General features: G+C 36.6%; 1 protein-coding gene across 1 annotated transcript in view; it reads right to left on the minus strand.

Annotated features, from left to right (window-relative positions):
* Positions 1–26,562, minus strand: part of LOC136261216 (26S proteasome non-ATPase regulatory subunit 10-like) — a 37,281-nt gene extending 10,719 nt beyond the window's left edge. Inside the window, exons 1-6 of the mRNA XM_066055190.1 lie at positions 26,506–26,562; positions 26,329–26,427; positions 22,657–22,755; positions 19,890–19,988; positions 5,580–5,678; positions 807–905 (exon numbers count right to left, since the gene is read on the minus strand). Of these exons, the coding sequence (XP_065911262.1) occupies positions 807–905; positions 5,580–5,678; positions 19,890–19,988; positions 22,657–22,755; positions 26,329–26,427; positions 26,506–26,562 (552 nt within the window). The remainder of the gene's footprint in view (positions 1–806; positions 906–5,579; positions 5,679–19,889; positions 19,989–22,656; positions 22,756–26,328; positions 26,428–26,505) is intronic.
* Between the last annotated feature and the right edge of the window lie 794 nt (positions 26,563–27,356).

A 27,356-nucleotide genomic window follows, 5' to 3' on the forward strand; every position in this document is an offset into this window, starting at 1 on the left:
AACCTTATACCTGGCATGCTAGCCATCAGGTGTATATAGCATTTTTGGCTTCACATGCACCTGACTGTAGACAACAGGCTGTTAACAAAGTGTAAACAATAGTGAAGTACATGTTAACAACTTGACACCTGGTGTGTGTCATGTCCTGCACTATTTTCAGCTGCATGTGACCTAATTATATACATTGAGTGCCCTGTAAAGGATCCGAATGTTATGAATTTGTATTCAAATGCTCCCAAACAAACAAACATTTGAATTTCAGAACATTCGTTTATGCACTATCCCAAATAGAGAAAGAAATGGGACACAAAGGAGGAAAATAGTAAGTCTGCTGTGGTTGTCAAAAAAACATGTCTCAGACTGAAGCGACATCAAACAGTGAACAAATCAAGCTGGTAACATTAATAATAATTGAGTTATGCTTGGCAGGAGACATCAGTCAATCAGTCAGGCAGTCAGTCAGTTAGCAGAAAATTAAAAAAAAATTAGTAACTTGTTGGAAGGATTTGGGATCACTTTGAAGACATTTATGGGCTTGGTTATGCTGAACCAATGTTGCCAAATCATTATGAAGGAGAACTGAGGCTGGTTTTTATGGTCAGAAAAGTCCAAACCTTGATTATCCTTACTGGTGACTTACATAATACATTGTGAATCAATGACACATAAAGCTGGTGACTTAGAAAATGACATCACATCACACAGTACTACACACATACATTCTTACAAGCTAATGTCAGAGTACACTCAGACTAGACTATGACATGGTACATGATGTGGTTGTGTCATCACATGTTCTTACTCACATCATTGATCATTGTTACATTAGCTCCAGAATTCACCAACTCCTTGACAGCTTCAACACTACCCTTGTATGACGCAACATGTAAAGGGGTATCACCGTTCTATACAAAGTGAAACACAACATCAAGTACTATATACACATACATTAGAAATTATTGGTGGAAGAGCAACAGATTATTTATGCCTTTGAAGATGTTAGCTGTTTGGTGACAGTTTTTTCTCTTCACAATCCACTTGTGTACATTAACCACATCACTATGACTTTCAACATTGTATAGAGAACAGGAAGAATGATAGCATGTATGAAATGAAAACATTCAAGCAGGTCAGATGATATTAGCATGTAACTATCATTCAATGTATGCAAAAACTGGTGAGTTATCAGTGCGATGGTTAGCTAGATAACTTTTCAGCTTCACACACTGAGAACAAGTAGTGAATACAATTGTATGGGAATTTTAAGTTTCATTATGGATCATAGAAAAATTAAGGAAACAAGGGACCTTGAGGTCGCTTACACCTACAGATATACTAGTAGACATTTTCCTTACACTTATTTGTTAATCTTTTTGTAACATTATTATGACTGGTAAACCCATGCTAACCACATCAAAAGAAAGGATGGCACCAGAGTTAATGTTTTCATCTGAACACACACCCCAGCTATCAATTACTGTTCCACCATTCCAGTAGCCCATTCCACTGTTTATACACTCCCCTCAAAATTGAAGTGGCCATTATGCTTTGTTTTCAGCTATGTTCGGTCCACTACAAATGAAGAACAGTGTAAGTGCCTCAGCACTCAATCCACTCACCACGGAAATATGACAATTCCTGTTTACAAACGTAGGGACCTTTGGGCTGTCAGCAAAAAGAAATGGGACACAATGGAGGACAAAGGTAAGTCCATGATGTGTGCATTGTACGTACTGCAGTATGCCAAAAGGCATGTCTCGGAAGGAAGCAACATTGAACAGTGAAAAAAATAAGCCAGTAGCTTTAGCTGTTATCGAGTTACACTTGCCTGAAGACATTAGGCAGGCAGGAAGTTAGTCAATAGAAAATTCCATTGAAATTTTGTAACAATCTAATGGAAGTATTTAGGGTCATATATACTGAAGGCACTTTTGGGCTTGGTTAGAATTTGAATGCTTGGTCTCAAATTATGTGGAGATGGTCCTGCACATAGTGCATAACATATAATACACAATATGGCAAGTTCTGCATTGTAGGGCAGGTACCAATGTTACGGTATTAAAGTGAAAATGTCTTTTGTTGTCATAATATAAGTTACGTGTTATCAAATGATGTTACATGTATAGCCTGCAGAATAGGACAGGTTAGAACAATGCACATCATTGTAAGTATCACATTACTATAGTTTCCTTAGCTTAGCTACTGCAATTCTGCAGGTTCAGGAGTATCTGCATGTTTCCCATCATTGTGGTATACATGCTGTACTTTGCAGGATGGTGGTGTAAGGCTCATGCACTTTAAAAGTAATATCACCACGCATGCTGCAGGGTATGAATGGCACTGATGTTTAATGCTTGGTTGTCACATGCTCCCTGGCTGCACGTAGGGCAGGTAGCAATACTAAATACAAAGCCACCATGTGTAGAAAATGCACGTTCACTTTTTGATGCTGAGGTGATCTTGAACAGAACCACAAATCATCATGTTACAAGTGACACTACATACAACACTACTAACCCAACAATAACACAGGTACCTGACCTACAGTACAGCACTTGCCCTATTGTTTATGCTATACACTCCTACTTACAAAAAAGTTAACATTGAAAACCCAAGTTATTAAACATCACTGTCATTTACATGATCAAGGTATAGTGCTTTCCCTATATATTCTTCCACAAAGAAGGACTAAGAAATAACAACAGTAAACTTTATTTCTATCACATGCTCTCATCATGTGCCCTTTGCTGTATAGACACTATACAAGAATTTTATTCCTCTCCAGAACAGTCAAATCCAATGGTTTATATGTTTTATTGATTTGAATTTTGTTTTATCACATACTGAAGCAATTAAAATATGCACAAAAATTTTATGTGGCATACCAGTTTATTTTGTTAAATAATTTTTTTTGCAAAACAGCGGGTTATTGCTTAACCAGTTGCACATACAAGCAGTACAATATACACAGTCACTGGCTACTTTACAATAACGAGTCACAGGTACAGATTGTGAATTAGATGTTTAAATCTTCACAACATTTACATCAGACATCTTCTAGCATAGAGTACTATAGGTGGATAGTCCTAGCAAATAAGGAGTGTTGATAGGTCACCGTGTTACATGTAGTTGTTGAAACGTTGGTGGTGTCCCCTAATTATAGAGTCAGTGCAATTAGTTCAATGTCAGGAATTTGAATCAAATGATGAGTAATTTTAAAGTAAAAGCATCTCACAAACCACTTCACATATCAAAGTAGTTTTAGTGTCAAATGAAATGCTCATGATCTGGCTTTGCCAAGTTTGCTAAAAGAAATTCCCATATAAACAAGTTGTCTATGGCACATCACTAGAATTCTTTGTGTAATTTACATGATGCACTAACTTGTGTGTGATGTATGGCTCAGTGGTTAGGACAAGTGCCTTCTAATGATGAGATGGTAAGAGAAATTCCTTGATGTTACCTAACCTTTTGTACTTCATGCAGATTTTGAACCTTTTACTACAATCATCGTTACTGGCACTTCTACCTAACTACATTTGTAACTTTTCATGTTATACCTTTATTCTTTCTACCTAACTGTTCCTAAACACTAACACTGTAAAGTGTTTTGTACTTACAAAGTAGCTAATTTTACAAGGAAGGTGATGACAGCTATTGATTGTAACGTAGTATAGGAGCAGGAAGGAATCAGTGCTATACATACACTTTAGTAGATAGTTTAATGCTTATCAGCTTTTTATGTATGTAACTTCTATATAAGGCAATAAAGTTCTGCACGTAGGGTACGCACAGTTACCAGTCATAATCTATCACCCTAATTGAATGAATAACATACTTACTAGGAGAACTCCACCAATGTTAGTATACACATATGACAATCACTACTACACCAGACACATAACACACACAACATAGTATTCAAGATTTATTTTTGAGCATTACTATTGCAATTTCAATTTTAATAAAAGCAAAATTGGACGATGACAATTTCCCACAGAGTAACACAGACCAGTGAGATGTCATCCCATACACATCACTACATATACCACACAATCAATACTACACCAGACACATACACACATGATCATAGAGGTCACCAATGTACATGATAACTCTACACATCATTTAATGCTACACACTCCCACAGCAATACTACTTGTTTAAATGAAGTTTAAAGACTTTAAACATAGTTAATGGTGGGAGCAAACACCACACACACCTTTGCTAGCTAAAGGAGAGAATTATCTAGAAAACAGCATTATTTGGAGTAACAATGCATGCGCAGCAAGTACGTAACACACGGTCAGTCCATCACCTACTCAAGAGTCTTACCCATATCTCTCCCACCACTTCACTAGCTAGGTAATATGGCTGTAGAGGAATAAGCACATAGCCACAAGTATACAATTTATTTCAGCGGCCAATGGGTTGCCGTAAGCATGCAGACAGATTTGTTCCTATATACTTGTATAAATTCACCCGACAGATTACCTCACAAGGCAGACGTTCAATTGCATACTAAAATTACATTGAATCACATACCCTTGTACATGTGTCTGAATATACTGAATGTGTAAACACTATATATGCAGGGAATGTTTGACAACCAAACAACCTCTGGTCAATCTGTATTAGTGTCCAGACCACTACTGCTGGAGAGCAGCCTGTATGGTGCATAGCTACTGTACTGTACACATACATAACGGCAAGTCACATAACACAGCTCACTACACTATAGTTACTGCTTTGCTGTACGTGTGTTCCTTGCTGTGTGTTATTCTCTACCAATGCAGATGGTGCTGTCAGACATCCAGTCCACAGATTACATAATTGAAATTGCTGGTCCACCACCATGATCAGACTACCACAGCCACTGGCCATAACACGTAGCTAATGCTAACCCCTTAAAGGGACATGAATGCTACCAGAAGTCAGCACGCCGCAAAAGCCAGCAAATGCTATTCCTCTCACACTGGGAGTACCAACATGCCTCTTGCTTGATGGGCACATATTTGGAGTACCAACATGTCACCTGCTTTATTGGCACATGTTTGCTACAAGGCCAAAGGAGGTGCACCTGTATTCTGGTACACTGTTGTCATTGCATACTTGTGCCTCTTTCTGTGCCATCACAAACAGAGCAATACTAGCTCTGGTTGCTACGCAGCACCTCCATTCCTGATAGAGGGACTGTGATAGTATGAGGTCTCACCTAGGATGGCTGCTGCATATCACGTAGGCATAAATTGTACCCATCATCATGCTCGGGTATGAAGAACTTGGTGGTGCGAAAACAATTCCTGACACCAAATTCTTCCTTATACCCAAGTATCTGTTGCCTCAAAGTAAAGCCCATTTTTCCCATTGGCCTTCAGTAGAGTTGGAGGTTTATCCCAAAAGGCAGCCAAGACTCTGTACAGATACCAAACCACCCCCACAATCATTAGCTTGTGGGAGGAGAAGCAACAGACAACTGATAATCAACTAGGCTAGAGAATAACAAGTGAGTGACCAACATTAACAGTTAACATGTACACAACAGTTACTACCAACATCTCATTACTATACTAGCTTACATCATTGATGGCATTAACATCCAGTCCTGACTTGATGCACTCCTTCACTATGGCAGTATCTCCCCCAATAGCAGCATGATGGAGTGTGGTCGAATTGTCCTACAACAACACAAATCATGAAGAAGTGAATGAGTAGTTTAAGCTGTCATGTTTGTACAATGTACATAGCTACAACATAAAGTTACTATCAAACTTGATCATTTTGCACAATATATCCTGAAACTAATATACCAACAACAATCATTACAACATGTTACTATTAACTTTATTACAGTACATGGGCAGGTGCTGCTGGCCACATATCCTGATTTCTGGTGACTACCCAATTAAAGAGTTTTAATTGTTATTCAATACCATATTTACCTGCATAGACACCCGAGTGTTTATATTTACTTTTAATCCACAAGCCTTTCTTCTCAAAGTGTACCAAAGTTCAAGACAATCGAGCTACACATTCGCATTTTATAATGATTTTTGTTAGGTGTGCAAAAAGAATAATCTAAGCCCCCCAAGCCCCCTAAACGAAGAAGAAAAAAACAAAGAAATTAAGCAGATTTTAAAGGCTTCTATTTCATGGTGGCGTTTGCCAATTTTGCTCAAATTTGGTATGTGGGGTGCTGAAGGTAAGGGACATTTGCAGTATACAAATGATTCCAATTCGTGAAGGAAGCACGGAGCTACGTATGCATGAAAATAGTGCTTTGTTTCTTCCAATAATTATACTCACAATGTGGCGTGCCGGCTTTCTTGCCGGCACGCCACACTATCGTGTGTCTTGATCATTGTTATGTGTTCCTACAGTAAAGGGCATGCAAATTATGGGAATTTATTTACAGCACAGTAGAAACTTCACCATTGTTACTTCTTTCTTGGAAACGCTTTCATTTTCTACACACTAAGGAGTATAGGGAAAGCTTTAACATTATTCAAACTGAATCATGACATATAAAAGTCATGTGAGTAAAATAATTACTTATTTTTAAAGTTTAGAATTAACAATTTTACAATGTACTTTCTGATTGAGCAATTGTGAAAATTTATTTTACTGGCACATATTACACTCTGCAGCACTTGAAATATCATCCAGTGTGTAGAAGGATAAGGTGTCATACATGTTTATGTGGTGAACCAGACTGGAAGGTAGGCAGAAAAAAGCAGTAATGATCATTTCTCTTTCTCTTTTGTGTGAACTGTTAACAATGTATCCATGTATAGGGCCACACCTAGGAACCTGCCGATTATGCTGGCATAAAAGGTGCTTGAAAGCATTGAGCATAATGCTAGCATAATAGGCAGGACACTTGTGCATTACCATAAATTCTTGCTTATCAAAATACATATCACAGAAAAAGATCAATATACTTTAATAGAACAGTCAGAGAATAATCAGATAGCTGACTGTTCTATTAGAGTATATCGATCTTTTCTGTGACATGCATTTTGACAAGCAAGGATTTAGAGTCTGTGCTTCAGCAACTTACTGTTTTCCCATAAAGTGCAAATTTACTAGAAAAACTGGTATAAATATTGAGCATAATTTCAGCATAATAGGTAAATATTGAGCATTAATTTGAGCATACGTAATAGGAAAACTTTTGAGCAGTGCAGCACAGCATAGCATAATAGATAAAAATAATTGGCGGGTCCCTAGCCACACCACACAATACTAGTCTAGGCCACACTCACAATAACCAAATATGTTAACACAGTTAGTTCTGTCACTGTGGAATATGGTCACTGTACAAACCATGTATAGTGACTTGTCACAACTACTCAATAAAGTTCACATATTTTGTCTAACAGGTGACTGGATTTGTACTAGTTTAACTGTATTAGTAGATGTAATAGGATTGCTTGTTGTAGTACAGTAGACCATCAGTTATCTAAACTTCAATGGTCTCAGGCTATGATAAAAAGTGTTCAGATAAGTTAACTGTTCAGCCCATTCATTTATATTCAGAACTTTGTTCACATACTCCAATAGAACACACCCTTACTCTAATAAACCATCTACAAACAAAATACTCTAATAGAACAGTCATTATCAATTTTAGATAAATGATGGTACAGGTGGGTAACTGAGGGACTACCGTATATTGGATTAATAGTTCTTACTTTGTAAACAAGAAGAAGTCATGTTCAGCTATATGATGGACTATTTTACCCTTTCCTGTTTACAATTCTCGTACCATTAATCCCATATACTACATCTATGGTCAGACTGGCCTGACTGACTCATTCTGCTCAGCTGATTCAAAAAGCAAAAAATTACTTTTCATTGTAGTTCTCTGTTTATGTTTGATAAAAATCAATCCGATAACCATAGCAACTGTTATTCAATCAACAATTACTGTTACAGAGTGATCAAACTTAGCAACCATTCCTATAGCACCAAAGGGATTATACCTTAGTAATGTTTGCAGTGTTGCCAAGCAACCATCATTTTACTCCACAATGGAGACATCTATCACTATGGTTACACTATATAGTTGTCATGTTTTTAATAAAATAGCCATGCTAATAGAATGGGTAGCTATTTCACTTTTTGCAAGGGACCTTAAGGTTACGGGTTAGGCGCTTAATAATACGTTATTTTTCGATGCACGATAATGGATGGTGCAATATCAGCACAAAACTCACGCAGGTGTTAATGAGAAGGTTGTTAACTTCAAAGCGTTGTATAGCCACGTGATAATAGCGGAGGAATGATACAAAGTGAGTGTTAATAATTTACTACGGAAGGCAGTCAAGAGTAAAATTAAGTCCCCGCAATATGGTTGAACCAGCTGAACCAGTGTTTAGCGTTACTCAGAGCTTAATGTGGTTATTATTCATCAAAAATAGCAGCTGTCAGCCAATTAGTACTAATTTTTTAGGGCAGTATCAACGGGTGGTTATATTATCTAGGTCCTGTCGAGGAGACTTTGTGGAAAAACTGACTAGAGGCTGGTTAATTATTGTATCTTTCAAGGATAATGGTGAGTAGTTCTGCTACGGAAATACCACGAGTCCACTACTGGGCTGTTACAATTGGATAACAACTCAATTCGTTCGTGAGGACCTAGAAATCACTAAATTAATGTTAAATATCATGGTGTGGCTTCCCATGAAACCTGGTTTTTGATGAATAGCAACTCAACAGTTTCACAGTTTAGTGCCTGCATTTCTGTATACAAATGCTTCCCTTGTTGAGTGTATCACCGCTTATGGTATTACTTGTACAGTACGTTAATATTCATGTAATTTTAGTGAGTTCTTCCTTGCAAAACGGTTAAAACAGAACTATAAACAAAGCTCCTGCAAAATTATTTATCTGGTAACCCGTAACCTTAACAAAACAAGTCCAATACTCATTTCACTGAATAATATAACATACAGTATTTCTAATACCACAAAGCGGGATTCTTTTGAGGGAGAAAGTTCTTGCAGATTGCCACTATCCAAAATTTCAAGGATTGAAATTTTTTTTTTTATGCGTTGACAAATCAAGGCTGCAATTTTGAGGAGAAATTTTTGTCTGGTTTTGAATAAACACCTGGTCTCAAATGAACATATTATAAATGATGAAACGAAGAACGTTTTATAGAGTTCCTACATAGCTTGAATCTGTGACACATGATTAAGTAAGAAGACATCAAGGAGAGTACAACACTGAGGTATAAGTTGGCTCATGAATGATGGTCACGTATATAAATGCCGGTATAGTATAGTGCGGGGTAAAAGTTGCTTAAAATACCTGGCCATAATTCAACACAATATGGTACATTATATAACAGATTAAGGTGGCGGTCAAATGATCAGTCATGATTATATATAATTGTTCAGTGGACATTTCTTTATCCTACAAAAAGCCATATTGGGGGATGCTGCAATACTATTATCTACACATGATCACCTCAACAAGAATTAACAGCATTGTCGTGACTAAGTTAACTATTTTGAGATAATCCCACACAGCTACTCTAACCATACATATTATTACACAACAGATGGTTTCATAGGGTATAAAGTTTATTGTAGCAAGGGCTCCTCTTATCTACTTGACAGCCATCTTAATTTGTGTGATTACTACACTAATACTATACCACTATACACATAACCTCATCATTAATAAATTATGATCACTAACGTTATCAACCATATCCAGTTTAGCTCCTGCTTTGAGTAGAAGTTGGAAAACTTCATGGTGTCCATATTGGGCTGCAGCTTGTAGGGGTGTCCATTGATCCTATAGTGAATTATATTTGATGACAATTAACTTCACAACATACTAGCTACACTACTACACATCAACAATAATACAGTCGAGAGTCAATTATCCAAACTAATATGGAGGAGTGTTTATGAAGTTATTGACCACAAATAGTGAATGTGTAGCCAGTAATCACATCACCTAACAAAGTGTTAATAACTTCAACATAACTACCAGTGTACGACCATCACTCTACCATAAATATCATCCAATAAAAATTGTACACCTACTAAACAGGACCACACCACACTAGTATGGCTGCTATCACATGATCTACTATAACTCAAACAACAAGACTGTTTTCATTTCATAATTCTAAACCAGTTCAGTGTGGTCAACTTGTCTGATCAATTTAATGATGGTGGACACTCCTACTAAACCTGTATATGAGCACATTACACTGTAATAATGAAATTCTACTGCACTATCAAACTATACCACTACACAATTCAGTCACAATCTACTCACAACATGTATAGTCGCACATGACCATACACTGTTACCATGGTTACTATTTTGTTAACAGAAACCTGATGCCTGCCTATAATACGTACTTACACAGGGGCTTACCGCTCTACTTTACTAGAAATTCTTTTGATGTGGTAAACAGAATATAATTAAAATTTTGACTTTGATGTTGGTAGCAAATTGACATTTTTACTGATCTACTTTATTTCACTAGGGAAAGCTCTGTAACACATTATTTTATGTTCAAAATTAATTCTAGATTTGAAGGGTTAAGTAATTAAGTAACAAACCAAACCATGAAATTTTCTGAACCTGTCTATAATATGTTTGCTATTGTCTAAACAATTTGATTATACAGCTACTTCAGTCTTGTTCATAACGAGAACCACAAGAATGTTATAAACCATAAATCGTAAAAATTGATTTGTGAGCATGTTCAACCATTAGTAAACATTGTTCTAATGTTCCTTACAATACAATAAATATTGTTAGTCTGTTTATAATTGAAGCAATACAAGTTAAGACTGGCTATCAGGTGCTTTCACAACTACAACCACATGTGCGTAAACACACATATGGCCTAAAATCCATCTCACAAAAAAATTGCATTACAAAATCATAACCTTCCCTACTGTACATGACAACAGGTGATTATGTAACATTACTAGCAATAGCTAGTACATCAAGGATTTGATTACCCATGTTCCAGTGTTTTGTTGGTTTAGTGCATGAAGAATGTTATAGTGTATAAATCTCTATCACTGTCGGGTTTATAGCCTGAGGATACCATATGGCATCCTTAGCAGTTAAAGGGTTTTAACATGAATACTCAGCAAGGTGAAGAATATTGGTCCTTCATTACCAAGATTACTCAGTATAAGATATTATTACTCAACACCACTATGTCATGGTGGAGTAGATGTTAACCTCTTGTGGAGTGACATCAGTGTGGCTAATGATGAGGAGAATAGATGTCACACAGTGACATTACTGTACTAGACCATTATAGAAAACTCACTAAGAGTACAGCATGATGTGGTGATGCCAAATAGTCCCACCACGAGAAACCAGACCAAAGTTTTGATATGGATACAAAACTGTGCATGTTTGTCTTTTAAGTAAGTACATAGGGGAACCATGACCTTACTAGAAGCCACATAATAACTCACATATACTAAAAACTTTCCTGCTTGAGGAGACTGGGCATCCAAAATTTTCTGCGAATATATTAGAAATGTTCTTTACAGAAGATTTTAAGTAGTGCAGTACACCAGTGTCCAATTAACGGGTTATTAACTGGTGTAGTGAAGAAACCTTTAAACTGGTCATTGCCCACCTACTTGGTAAACCACAAATTACTCCCGCTGACAAGTGTTAAAACATGATAAACATAACCTCAAAGAATGTGTAAATATGTGATAGTAATAACAGTTATTGCAAGACAGGATGTTGATGGTCACTAATTGGTACCACCCTAAACCTTCCAGCAGTTGTAACAGCTCTGCATGGCACGCCATGGCAATGGATAAACAGCAGCTGAGCAAGCATTAAATAGGACGAGCACACAACCAATCATCCTAGAGCGGTCTACATTTGTTAAGGCTTGTTGACTCATATTATGTCTGCCAATATACAAATAACCAAGTAACTGGTTATTGCCAATTATTGGTAGGCAATTAACCAGTGACAAAACAAGTTGATGTTGTGCTACTTCTAAAAACCAGGCGCCATGCAGCTAGCTAACTCATCTGGAATTAACTATAGACAGTATATGCTACTATATGAATTAACCAACTATGTATTACTACTTTACAATAGAGTAATTTTGGGTTGCTCAATAATATTAGCTAATTTTCGTATTTCGTAATTCATGAAATATTCGTAATTCGTTCAATTATGTTGCTATGCACTGCTAAGGAAGCGTTTGTTAAACAAACTACTTTTACCAACATATTACGCACAAAACTATCTTCTAAAAGTGTCACTAACGTGTTTTTTCCCACAAATTCTCTCGACAAAGCCTCAAAGTTGCTCTTCATTTTCGTTCGCGTACGTAAGGGATACGCCCCCTTTCAACTCGAAGCGATAGGCTATTCCTGGTAGTGTACAAGGCCTGCACCATTGTTTTTCAGTTGCTAAATGCCTGACAGCCTCAAGGGGAAGGTAATCTGAGGAAAGTCACCACACCCATATTTCAGTCCTCCGAAAACCACCTCAGAGCAAAGTTCACCTGTGCAGAAGTTTAATACAGACTTCTTTTCACTTTTATTTCTTACGTAAAAGCTGCTTTTACCGTTATTAAACGATTTTGCTCACGTGGGTGCGTACGGACAAACATAGATAGGTAGATAGGTACACACACACTTTTACGAAAACAATTTCAGTAAACCAGGCGCTTGCCCACAGCCAGCCGAAGGCCAGCTGTGGGCGCGTGCCTGGTTTAAAAATTGTAGGTGTACAGCACTGTACTAGTTTTAAGAATAATTGAAAGTTCTGGGGTGGGTAGTTGTGAAATGAAAGATTACTTGTCGAAAAATCTCAAAGAAAAGTTGATAAGAAGGTACGCTAAAATAGCCTTAATTCACGAGAAACCTTGGTTCAAATGTTATGATTTGTTCTGTAAGTCGTAATTTCACAGCTACAATCTGGAGATTCCTTACACAGTGCCCCTACAATCCTGTCAATAATATATGTGTGTTTTGGCCCATTCGCATTGCTCATTTTCAAGATGCTATGAGCAACTCCCCATGCTTCAGGACCAATCCCAGGTAAAGTATATGGGGCATTGCATTAACATCTTGAAAGTGAGTAGTGCGAATGGGTGGAGCACACCTATAAGGCGATTCTTTAGCCCATCTAGCTTGCTTTCCTCTATGCCTATGTAAGTGAATTAGTTTACTACTCCCATACAATCACTGAGATGATGGAATAATGGCGGACACTTTTGCGATATCATAATAATGAACAAATTTACACAGGCACTAAGATATGTATAACAACACAGCCCCGGGGAATCTGTAATATAAAATCAACAACAAGTGACCTTATTACAATAGTCACTTTACTATCATGTCACGTACTGTAAACGTATCATTTCTGTATGGCAACAAATTTTGCAGACACCGAATACTCACTACTTACATAGACCAGCAAAACATCATGCCATACACATCACTACATATTAGTGAATAAACGAATGTGCTACATTCATTCAATGGTTCGAAGGGTGCATTATTCGAATGACATAAGCGAAGTTTTATGACTCCCTGTATTCACAGGCTTTAGCCTTCTCACAGTTTCCTAGTGGGATAGCATTCACAGAAGTTTGAATTTTATGCATGTGCAACCTGGCTATATTGACTGCAACAATCTGACTGCTCATCATGCCACGAACGATTTTCGCCATGGGCAATTATACCTGAGACACTAGAAATTAATGGAAGGTGGTTGTACACAAAGCCAATTAGGTGTCTGACAAGTTAATTAGCTCGCGCCCCACAAGTGACCACGCCCACTGATAATCACAAAGTACAGTTGGGACAAGCTGTAGAGGAAGCACAATCGTGAGTTGTGTACTGCTGTAAGGTTTTGAAGCATCTTGTTGTGTGCTTTCTCCTGCTGCCATATCTTATTAAACAGACGAACAATAGTGTCAACGCGAGAAATTCCATTTGCCAAAAGGAGCCAGAACGATGACTATTGTTATATGAATTAAGCTACAATACACTCAAAATTATGCCGACTGCATAATGCAACTGTAGCTATAGCAACATAAAATGTTCACTAAAGCTTTGAATGTTGCACTCAAACCCTTGAAGCGTAAAATCAACATTCGTTATGCACTACTACATATACCACACAATCAATACTACACCAGACACATAACACACATACACACATGATCATAGAGGTCACCAATGTACATGATAACTCTACACATCATTTAATGCTACACACTCCTACAACAATACTACTTGTTTAAATGAAGTTTAAAGACTTTAAACATAGTTAATGGTGGGAGCAAACACCACACACACCTTTGCTAGCTAAAGGAGAGTATTATCTAGAAAACAGCATTATTTGGAGTAACAACGCATGTGCAGCAAGTACGTAACACGCGGTCAGTCCATCACCTACTCAAGAGTGTTAGGAGGCTAAATACACTATTTTTTTTGGTCGGTTTAAACCTATACAGCTCACTATGAGGAAATCGCTTCACCTGTACTTCAGTTATGATCGATGAATTAAGCACCTGTAATTTGTTTGCCATATAGCTGCTGCACACATTCGTTATGCACTACTACATATACCACACAATCAATACTACACCAGACACATAACACACATACACACATGATCATAAAGGTCACCAATGTACATGATAACTCTACACATCATTTAATGCTAAACGCAAATACCACTGAAACACTGGCTGGATTGTTTTTATCATTAAAATCATCAACTTTTAGCTGTGGTCCTGTCAAAGAATGAAGGACCTAAGCTAGGGGCATATAGTGTGGGTTAACAACTGGTTGGTACAACTAGTAGCTATAACTAGTGTGGTATTCAAAGCACACTCAGCATGTTATACACTCCTACAGTTACTACCAACATCTCATTACTATACTAACTTACATTATCGATGGCATTAACATCCAGTCCTGACTTGATACACTCCTTCACTATGGCAGTATCTCCCCCAATAGCAGCATGATGGAGTGTGGTCTGATTATACTACAACAACACAAATCATGAAGAAGTGAATGAGTAGTTTAAGTTGCCATGTTTGTACAATGTACATAGCTACAACATAAAGTTACTATCAAACTTGATCATTTTACACAATATATCCTGAAACTAATATACCAACAACAAATCATTACAACATGTTACTATTAACTTTATTACAGTACATGGGCAGGTGTTACTGGCCACATATCCAGATTTCTGGTGACTACCCAATTAAAGAGTTTTAATTGTTATTCAATACCATATTTACCTGCATAGACACCCGAGTGTTTATATTTACTTTTAACCAACAAGCCTTTGTTCTCAAAGTGTACCAAAGCTCAAGACAAGCGAGCTACACATTCGCATTTTATAATGATTTTTGTTAGGTGTGCAAAAAGAATAATCTAAGCTCCCCCAAAACCCCTAAATGAAGAAAAAAATAACAAAGAAATTAAGCAGATTTTTGAAGGCTTCTATTTCACGGTGGCGTTTGCCAATCTTGCTCAAATTTGGTATGTGGGGTGCTGAAGGTGAGGGACATCTGCAGTATAAAAATGATTCCAATTCATGAAGGAAGCACGGAGCTACGTATGCATGAAAATAGTGCTTTGTTTCTTCCAATAATTATACTCACAATGTGACGTGCCAGCTTTCTTGGCCACACGACACACTACCGTGTGTCTTGATCATTGTTATGTGTTCCTACAGTAAAGGGCATGCAAATTATGGGAATTTATTTAGAAACTTCACCATTGTTACTTCTTTCTTGGAAACGCTTTCATTTTCTACACACTAAGGAGTATAGGGAAAGCTTTAACATTATTCAAACTGAATCATGACATATAAAAGTCATGTGAGTAAAATAATTACTTATTTTTAAAGTTTAGAATTAACAATTTTACAATGTACTTTCTGATTGAGCAATTGTGAAAATTTATTTTACTGGCACATATTACACTCTGCAGCACTTGAAATATCATCCAGTGTGTAGAAGGATAAGGTGTCATACATGTTTATGTGGTGAACCAGACTAGAAGGTAGGCAGGAAAAGCAGTAATGATCCTTTCTCTTTCTCTTTTGTGTGAACTGTTAACAATGTATCCATGTATAGGGCCTGCCGATTATGCTGGCATAATAGGTGCTTGAAAGCATTGAGCATAATGCTAACATAATAGGCAGAACACTTGCGCATTACCATAAATTCTTGCTTACCAAAATACTTATCAAAATACATATCACAGAAAAAGATCGATATACTTTAATAGAACAGTCAGAGAATAATCAGATAGCTGACTGTTCTATTAGAGTATATCGATCTTTTCTATGACATGCATTTTGACAAGCAAGGATTTGGAGTCTGTGCTTCAGCAACTTACTGTTTTCCCAAATTTACTAGAAAAACTGGTATAAATATTGAGCATAATTTCAGCATAATAGGTAAATATTGAGCATTAATTTAAGTACAGTTGCATTGGTTCAATAATCAGTATCGGCAGTATTGGCTACTAGCTGACTAATCGGTTTTGATTAAATTAAAGCTGATGTTAATCTACACTGTGCTGTGTAGTATAATGATGTGGGGGAGGCTAGACATAAGTTATTTGGCATTTTAATTAAGTTATGTGTTGATGGTTCAGTGGTGACTATAAGCCATGCCCACAATAAACTGTCAGGTTTTAGGCCATGCCCAACAGTAAACTGAGGTTTAGGTTTCTATGTAGTACCAGCCATTTGTCTCAACCATATAGCAGTAGTAAAATGTACTTAAAACCTTGTCAAAGTGAGTAGCTTTTGCTTGTGGTATACATCTAACTTTATACTTTAGTCTAGAATGAGCTGTATATCAATGATTATGTCACTAATGTGAGTCATTTAATGATGAGGTTGAGAGATAGTGTTATTAGTGTATATCGGATCAGTTATCGGTATTGGCTGCTTAATATCGGTTGTCAGAATAATCGGCTAATTTGGTTATCGGTGCAACACTAAATTTAAGCATACATAATAGGCAAAATTTTGAGCAGTGCAGCATAGCATAATAGGTAAAAATAATTGGCGGGTCACTAGCCACACCACACAATACTAGTCTAGTCCACACTCACAATAACCAAATATGTTAACACAGTTAGTTCTGTCACTGTGGAATATGGTCACTGTACAAACCATGTATAGTGACTTGTCACAACTACTCAATAAAGTTCACATATTTTGTCTAACAGGTGACTGGATTTGTACTAGTTTAACTGTATTAGTAGATGTAATAGGATTGCTTGTTGTAGCACAGTAGACCATCAGTTATCCAAACTTCAATGGTCTCAGGCTATGATAAAAAGTATTCAGATAAGTGAACTGTTCAGCCCATTCATTTATATTCAGAACTTTGTTCACATACTCCAATAGAACACACCCTTACTCTAATAAACCATCTACAAACAAAATACTCTAATAGAACAGTCATTATCAATTTTAGATAAATGATGGTACAGGCAGATAACTGAGGGACTACCGTATATTGGATTAATAGTTCTTACTTTGTAAACAAGAAGAAATTATGTTCAGCTATATGATGGACTATTTTACCCTTTCCTGTTTACAATTCTCGTACCATTAATCCCATATACTACATCTATGGTCAGACTGGTCTGACTGACTCATTCTGTTCAGCTGATTCACAAAGCAAAAAAAATTACTTTTCACTGTAGTTCTCTGTTTATGTTTGATAAAAATCAATCCGATAACCATAGCAACTGTTATTCAATCAACAATTACTGTTACAGAGTGATCAAACTTAGCAACCATTCCTATAGCACCAAAGGGATTATACCTTAGTAATGTTTGCAGTGTTGCCAAGCAACCATCATTTTACTCCACAATGGAGACATCTATCACTATGGTTACACTATATAGTTGTCATGTTTTTAATGAAATAGCCATGCTAATAGAATGGGTAGCTATTTCACTTTTTTGCAAGGCACCTTAAGGTTACAGGTTAGGCGCTTAATAATACGTTATTATTTTTCGATGCATGATAATGGATGATACAATATTAGCACGAAACTCAAGCAGGTGTTAGTGAGAAGGTTGTTAACTTCAAAGCGTTGTATAGCCACGTGATAATAGCGGAGGTATGACACAAAGTGAGTGTTAACAATTTACTACGGAAGGCAGTCAAGAGTAAAATTAAGTCCCCGCAATATGGTTGAACCAGCCGAACCAGTGTTTAACGTTACTCAGTGCTTAATGTGGTTATTATTCATCAAAAATAGCAGCTGTCAGCCAATTAGTACTAATTTTTTAGGGCATTATCAACGGGTGGTTATATTATCTAGGTCCTGTCATGGAGACTTTGTGGGAAAACTGACTAGAGGCTGGTTAATTATCATATCTTTCAAGGATAATGGTGAGTAGTTCTGCTACGGAAATACCGCGAGTCCACTACCGGGCTGTTACAATTGGATAACAACTCAATTCATTTGTGAAGACCTAGAAATCACTAAGTAATAGCTAAATATCACGATGTGGCTTCCCATGAAACCTGGTTTTTGATGAATAGCAACTCAACAGTTTCACAGTTTAGTGCTTGCATTTCTGTACAAATGCTTCCCTTGTTGAGTGTATCACTGCTTATGGTATTACTTGTACAGTACGTTAATATTCATGTAATTTTAGTGAGTTCTTCCAAGTAAAACGGTTAAAACAGAACTATAAACAAAGCTCCTGCAAAATTATTTATCTGGTAACCCGTAACCTTCACAAAACAAGTCCAATACTCATTTCACTGGATAATATAACATACAGTATTTCTAATACCGCAAAGCGGGATTCTTTTGAGGGAGAAAGTTCTTGCAGATTGCCACTATCCAAAATTTCCAGGAGGAATTTTTTTTTATGCGTTGACAAATCTCAAACAAAGCCATTTTGATCAAGGCTGCAATTTTGAGGAGAAATTTTTGCCTGGTTTTGAATAAACACCTGGTCTCAAATGAATATATTATAAATGATGAAGTGAAGAACGTTTTATAGAGTTCCTATATAGCTAGAATCTGTGACACATGATTAAGTAAGAAGACATCAAGGAGAGTACAACACTGAGGTATAAGTTGGCTCATGAATGATGGTCACGTATATAAATGCCGGTATAGTATAGTGCGGGGTAAGAGTTGCTTAAAATGCCTGGCCATAATTCAACACAATATGGTACATTATATAACAGATTAAGGTGGCGGTCAAATGATCAGTCATGATTATATATAATTGTTCAGTGGACATTTCTATTCTACAATAAGCCGTACTGGGGGATGCTGCAATACTATTACCGTAAGTCCTCTAAAAATTTGGCATATTTTTAAATCAATAGTTTTCGTCTCGCCAAATTTTGGCCTATAATTAGATAGAAATCACCACTAATTTTAGTTGATCGATCACTCGTCACAGTATAATTGGTATCGTTGATATTAAGGCTAGACAACTCTGACGTTCTCGTCATGATCAGCATCCATCGCAAAAATAGCAAATGTGCCGATTTTTTTATTAGGGGAAATTATTTCACTGTTAGAATACGGGTGCCGAATAAATAGAGGGGGCCGAAATTTTAGAGAGAACTTACGGTATCTACACATGATCACGTCAACAAGAACTAACAGCATTGTCATGACTAAGTTAACTAGTTTAAGATAATCCCACACAGCTACTCTAACCATACATATTATTACACAACAGATGGTTTCATAGGGTATAAAATTTATTGTAGCACGGTCTCCTGTTATCCACTTGACAGCCATCTTAATTTGTGTGATTACTACACTAATACTATACCACTATACACATAACCTCATTATTAATAAATTATGATCACTAACTTCATCAACCATATCCAGTTTAGCTCCTGCTTTGAGTAGAAGTTGGAAAACTTCATGGTGTCCATATTGGGCTGCAACATGTAGGGGTGTCACTTGATACTATAGTGAATTATATTTGATGACAATTAACTTCACAACATACTAGCTACACTACTACACATCAACAATAATACAGTCGAGAGTCAATTATCCAAACTGATATGGAGGAGTGTTTATGATAACATTTGAAGTTATTGACCACAAATAGTGAATGTGTAGCCAGTAATCACATCACCTAACAAAGTGTTTATAACTTCAACATAACTACCAGTGTACGACCATCACTCTACCATAAATATCATCCAATAAAAATTGTACACCTACTAAACAGGACCACGCCACACTAGTATGGCTGCTATCACATGATCTACTATAACTCAAACAACAAGACTGTTTTCATTTATAATTCTAAACCAGTTGAGTGTGGTCAACTTGTCTGATCAATTTACTGATGGTGGACACTCCTACTAAACCTGTATATGAGCACATTACACTGTAATAATGAAATTCTATTACACTATCAAACTATACCACTACACAATTCGGTCACAATCTACACACAACATGTATAGTCGCACATGACCATACACTGTTACCATGGTTACTATTTTGTTAACAGAAACCTGACGCCTGCCTATAATACGCACTTACACAGGGGTTTACCGCTCTACTTTACTAGAAATTCTTTTGATGTGGTAAAAAGAATATAATTAAAATTTTGACTTTAGCAAATTGACATTTTTACTGGTCTACTTTATTTCACTAGGGAAAGCTCTGTAACACATTATTTCATGTTCAAAATTAATTCCAGATTTGAAGGGTTAAGTAATTAAGTGACAAACATAACCATGAAATGTTCTGAACCTGTCTATAATATGTTTGCTATTGTCTAAACAATTTGATTATACAGCTACTTCAGTCTTGTTCATAACCGGAACCACAAGAATGTTATAAACCATAAATCGTAAAACTTGATTTGTGAGCATGTTCAACCATTAGTAAACATTGTTCTAATGTTCCTTACAATACAATAAACACTGTTAGTCTGTTTATAATTGAAGTAATACAAGTTAAGACTGGCTATCAGGTGCTTTCACAACTACAACCACATGTGCGTAAACACACATATGGCCTAAAATCCATCTCACAAAAAAATTGCATTACAAAATCATAACCTTCCCTACTGTACATGATAACAGGTGATTATGTAACATTACTAGCAATAGCTAGTACATCAAGGATTTGATTACCCATGTTCCAGTGTTTTGTTGGTTTAGTGCATGAAGAATGTTATAGTGTATAAATCTCTATCACTGTCGGGTTTATAGCCTGAGGACACCATATGGCATCCTTAGCAGTTAAAGGGTTTTAGCATGAATACTCAGCAAGGTGAAGAATATTGGTCTTCCATTACCAAGATTACTCAGTATAAGATATTATTACTCAACACCACTATGTCATGGTGGAGTAGATGTTAACCTCTTGTGGAGTGACATCAGTGTGGCTAGTGATGAGGAGAATAGATGTCACAGTGACATTACTGTACTAGACCATTATAGAAAACTCACTAAGAGTACAGTATGATGTGGTGATGCCAAATAATCCCACCAGGAGAAACCAGACTAAAGTTTTGATATGGATACAAAACTGTGCATGTTTGTCTTTTAAGTAAGTATATAGGTGATTCCGCGACTTTACTAGAAGCCACATACTAACCCACATATACTAAAAACTTTCCTGCTTGAGGAGACTGGGCATCCAAAAATTTCTGTGAATATATTAGAAATGGTCTTTACAGAAGGTTTTAAGAATAATTGAAAGTTCAGGTTAGTATGCGGCTTCTAGGAAGTATGCCTTACCTTGCCCTTGCTGCTGTACATAAACGTTATTATAACAAAACACTATTTCTCTCAATGCAACCCTGTACAAAATTTCCACACTATCACTGTCTTTTTTATGCTGTGACGTCAAAGTGGATAAGGTCCATACCACTCTAGTTTACTACACTACTGTTATTAGGCCAAACATGTTTCAGATCAGGAAAGTTAACCTAAACCAATGTGGGATGGTGGCTCATTACATTATAATCTGACTATTTATTATAGCAAGCTGAATGCTCTATTAGAGCATATCAATCTCCTGGCTTTTAGGTGATTCTTTAGCCCATCTAGCTTGCTTTCTTCTATGCCTATGTAAGTGAATTGGTTTACTACTCCCATACAATCACTGAGATGATGGAATAATGGCGGACACTCCTGCGATGTCATAATAATGAACAAATTTACACAGGCACTAAGATATGTATAACAACACAGCCCTGGGAGATCTGTAACATAAAATCAACAACAAGTGACCTTATTACAATAGTCACTTTACTATCATGTCATGTACTATATCGGCTATCATTTCTGTATCAGCAAAAACTTTGCACCTTCAACCTTTGTATCACAATTTGAATTTTGATAAAGCAAACTTGGAGGATGACAATTTCCCACAGAGTAACACAGACCAGTGAGATGTCATCCCATACACATCATTACATATACCACACAATCAATACTACACCAGACACATAACACACATACACACATGATCATAGAAGTCACCAATGTACACGATAACTCTACACATCATTTAATGCTACACACTCCTACAACAATACTACTTGTTTAACAGTTAACATGTACACAACAGTTACTACCAACATCTCATTACTATACTAGCTTACCTGACCGATGGCATTAACATCCAGTCCTGACTTGATCAACTCCTTCACTATGGTACTATCTCCACCAGCAGCAGCACAATGGAGTGCTGCATAATCATCCTAAAACAACACAAACACATCATCACTACAACAATCATCATAACACTACACTAAAAATTGTTAACAATTATCAACATACATTACTACCCCAACTATGCTATAGTCTGCTATATACCCATCCAGCTACACTACTAGTGACACATACACTGTAGTGTTATCTGTTGTGTAACTATCATATAGCTAACTGGAAATCTCTCACAGAACACATTTACAAGTGCACAGGGTGCAATACAGTGTGGATTATAAAATACTATGTGTGATCCATTGAACAAAAACTAGACTTGTAGAAATATGTAACTAGTGCATAGCTGCATGAGTCTAGCAATGAGATGATGGTGAGGCCATCTGAGTAGCTGTAACTACCATTGTGAAAACTAGACTTATCCCCTTCCCCCATACACAGAAAATTCGAGATTTTAAATGGTACATGAAATTTAATGGCACTACAGTGTATAGTACTGATCAAATGCAATGCCATCTCTCCACAGTGGGAGTAATTTAAAAGCTCGCTAAGTAAAGGGCGTGGCACTCATTTTGCTCACAAGTATTCATCCTGTTTAGTTTGAGATGAATACTGGAAGCAAAATGAGTGCCATACCCTTTAATTAGTGAGTCTTTTAATTGCTTGCACTCTCGTGAGACGATGTTGCGTTTGAGCTGTACCATACATCATTGATAGTTTAAAATTCCATTCACATTTAACATAGTAAAAAATCATATCACATAGTTACAGGCTGCATATAGCATTTCATCACTTGCAGACAGCTGGTTATAAGTCAATTATAATGCCCACACTCAGTGATGTTAGTATTGTTTATAGTGTCATAATCATTATGTAATGCTGACTGCTCTATTAGAGTATTTTGATATCGATCTCTTTAGCAGATTTTAGTGAGGTATTTTCTTCTACTCTCTCTCTCTGACCAATGCTGATGAAGGATTTTGAGAGCTGCTATATGTTTGAGCATTCAGAGCAAGCTATTTCTGACTTTCAATATTATTTGTTGTTCAAGGCTGAAACCATACCAGTCATACTGCTAAATCCATCCTTGTGGTGATTTAAAGTTTTGGAGCAATTGTAGCTTGCCACTAGCTTGTACAATACACACCATAATACATCATGTATAAAGCTGTAAGTAGGACTCACTTTGTATTTTGCATTTGTCAATTCATTAATAAAAAATACAACAATGAAATGTACAGTCAATTTCAGGTTGCTTGCGAATGCATTTGAACGCGATTGCTTGGACACGCGAGCTGTTTTCTTTCAACCAAGCTCCTTTTAATCCGCTCAAAGTACGAAAATCGATCTAAGTGAAACCAAATGTGAAATTTCACTACTTTACTGGCTAGAATGTTTATAATAATACAATAAACATCACTAACCTGTTTACAGTGGAAGTGATTATCAGGTTTTCAAGCATTTGAGCAAGTGCGCATGCGCATACAAGCATGAGGTCACTGTTTCAAGGTGTACAAAAGTAGCAATACGTCACTCCAACCTATATGATCCCTCTCCTTACTGTTTCTCTTTATTAGTAGTGCCATTATCACGTCGAAGAATCATCTACAATGCTTGTTATCGACGTTCCGAAAGTACACGATTGCATCATCTAACCGTGCAATAGTGCACAAGAGACCAGTTATCCCTGTTCCCATTCATGTAAGGGCGTACCCACTACAGGATAAGTGCAAGGGCTACTAAAACGCTCGACTGAAGTTACAGAGCGTTTAGAATGTGATGCTACGGGTGTTTATAATCGAAACCGCCATATGGCGGTTGTGGCGGTAAGAGGGTTAATAACGCAACTACATTTTTCGCCTTCTTAGATTGCTAGACAAAACATACTGAGGTAGATATTCAACACATTAAAGCATTGCACATAAGCATTCACAAGCAACCTAAAATTGATTGTATGTTGAGTACACAGTTTAGAGCGTACACAATGTATTTTTGTAGTTTAGTGTAGTAAAAGAGATACATTTCTAGTCACTCCATTGAGATCGGGCAGGAGATGTAAAAATGTACTGTCTCTTAGCAACATAATGACAGTTGTTATTTGTACAAGCCACCAAACATGTAAACTTCAACCCTCAGGCTCCCTTCTGTTAGAGCTGTGTCCTGAGGACAAGAAAACTAATTATTGGATGGCTCTCTATAATCAGTCAATCAACCAAATACTTGACTTCATCCTTTTTCAATGTAATCACTTCATGTATTCATCCTATACTAGTCAAACGTATCATTTGAAAGAAAAATAAGGTGAAAAGTGATGCTATGATATAGGAGTCCAGAAAAGGCAGAATAACTTTAGTGCACTGATAATGATGAAAACAGTAAACAATCTTGTGGTCATGTGATCCAACTGATTAATTGGATATTGCCCTGTTATTAATCACCCTCAGTAATAACCAATTAACAGTGTTGGGGGTAACACATTACTTATGTAACTTGTTGCATAATAATTATTACTTTTGTGGTAACAAAGTAATATAATGAATATGCTATAAAAACAGGTAATATAACTCAAGTTACTTTACTTACAAATGTAATGTGTTACCTACATAAGTAATGAAGTTACTGTAATGAGTGTAATATTACATAACATCATTACTACAAGTAACGAAGTTACTAATCTCGTTACTAATCCACTAAGTAATGCCTAGCCACAACGAAGTAATGAAGCCTACTGAATGAAGCTTATTCACCAGCTTCTTACTTATAACCAAGATTTGCACATTGTCCAACAGCACAATCATGTCACGTGATAAAGTGGTAGTTTCACACGTGACAGCTTAAGGCTGTGGACACAAAGTAATATAATATGTAATATTATTATAGTTACTTTGGTAATATGTAACTGTAACTAAATAGTTCAGTTGCAAGTAATATGTAACTAGTTACTTTTAAAAAGTAATTGCCCCAACACTGCCAATTGATCATTTGATTAATCACAATTGATTCATAGCCCTACTCCTTGTATTTTGATCTGACACAAATTTTATTATTATCAACAAGTTACAACAAACCAAGTGTCTTAGCTACTTGGACTGTCTAGTGGTAGTTACATTATACATGGTATTTAAAAATATCAATATTATTAGACAAATTAGTAAGATCATTAATATGTCTAGTAAGACTACAATTAGGCCATACCAAATTAATCATATGTTTCCCGGATTGTTTGCCCTCTAGTAGTGACCCGGCAGGTTGAAAAGTAAATAATGTAAAATGCAACTGACTGTTTTGCTGGAGTTTACATGACTGCTCTATTAGAGTATCCCTATCTTGACAGGTGCAAAAGCTAAAGTCATTCCGAAATAAAGTGATGGAGCTCCATTTTCTACCCATTGCTACTACACTATTACTGCTTGCACATTATTAAAGAGTCTATAGCCATATTAGCAATTATTTTAAGAGATCTACGTGATTTGCGTTTATTTTGGGTTTGCCAAAACATTGATCTGCTGCATTCATGAAACAAAAGATTAATTTGTCATGGCCTTAGTTCATCACCTATGGTAATGGACAAGCCACACCCACCAACAGTAATTACACATTATAATAATCACCTTATCCTTAGCATGAATGTCTGCTCCTTTGGTGAGTAGGAGCTTAAAAGCTTCCAACTGTGCATATTGTGCGGTGATCAGTAGCAACGTCTTGTTGTACTATAGTAATAGACAATGACATGTAATAAGACATCATGTAGTGACTATAGTGAGACAGATGAGGTCACTATACTGTACCACTTCTATTGTACTGAATACAGTGGATAGTAATGTACCAAAATGAAGGATTAACATAAGGGTATACCTTATATGGTTATTGAGCGCTATAAATTAACTACTACCTCACTAGAGACACAAATACTGAATATCATGAAGGGTGTAGTCATGATCTTGACATTCCAAGGTAGACTAAAAGTTTAGAGTAGGGACAACAAACTAACAAAAAATGTAGTTCAGGACTACTAACCATGGCTGGATGATCATTTATACTACCATGGAAACCCACCCCACTATGTGTGTGTGTACAACATGTAACATAATATACCTCATATTGTGCCATACCGTAGAGTTGGGTTGTTAATCACATTTGTCAATTAAGCACGTACACATATTATTTGTTAAGCGCACAAACATTTCTTGTGATTAACCATATAGCTGATAAGCACACATGGGAAATGCAAGGCTCGACACACGACAAAGCTACATACAGGAAGAAACGCTGGAAAGTGAATGTCGCTTAAGTCTCCTTGAGGTCTCCCTTGAGGTCTTCCTTGAGGTCTCCCTTCACTGTGTATACAGCAAATCAGCCTTCTGGATTACAATATTCTTGTTCATTACGAAGGATGTCACCCAGAAATAGAGCTAAATATCTTACACATTGGCGTGGTGACTGGCACGAACTACTAACTCCTCTATTGCAACACAGTGATTCCATGTAAACACAACATAATTGTTTATTAGGCGTATGCGCCTAACAGATAGTATGATTTCTTACAAAAGGTTTCTCCAAAAATTATAAGCGCATGTGCTTAACAACCCGTCTCTACGGTATCTACAAAAAAAGGAAAAGTATACAAAGTGTGAAACAA

Source organism: Dysidea avara, chromosome 7, assembly GCF_963678975.1.
Source record: "Dysidea avara chromosome 7, odDysAvar1.4, whole genome shotgun sequence".
NCBI classification, from domain to species: Eukaryota; Metazoa; Porifera; class Demospongiae; order Dictyoceratida; family Dysideidae; genus Dysidea; species Dysidea avara.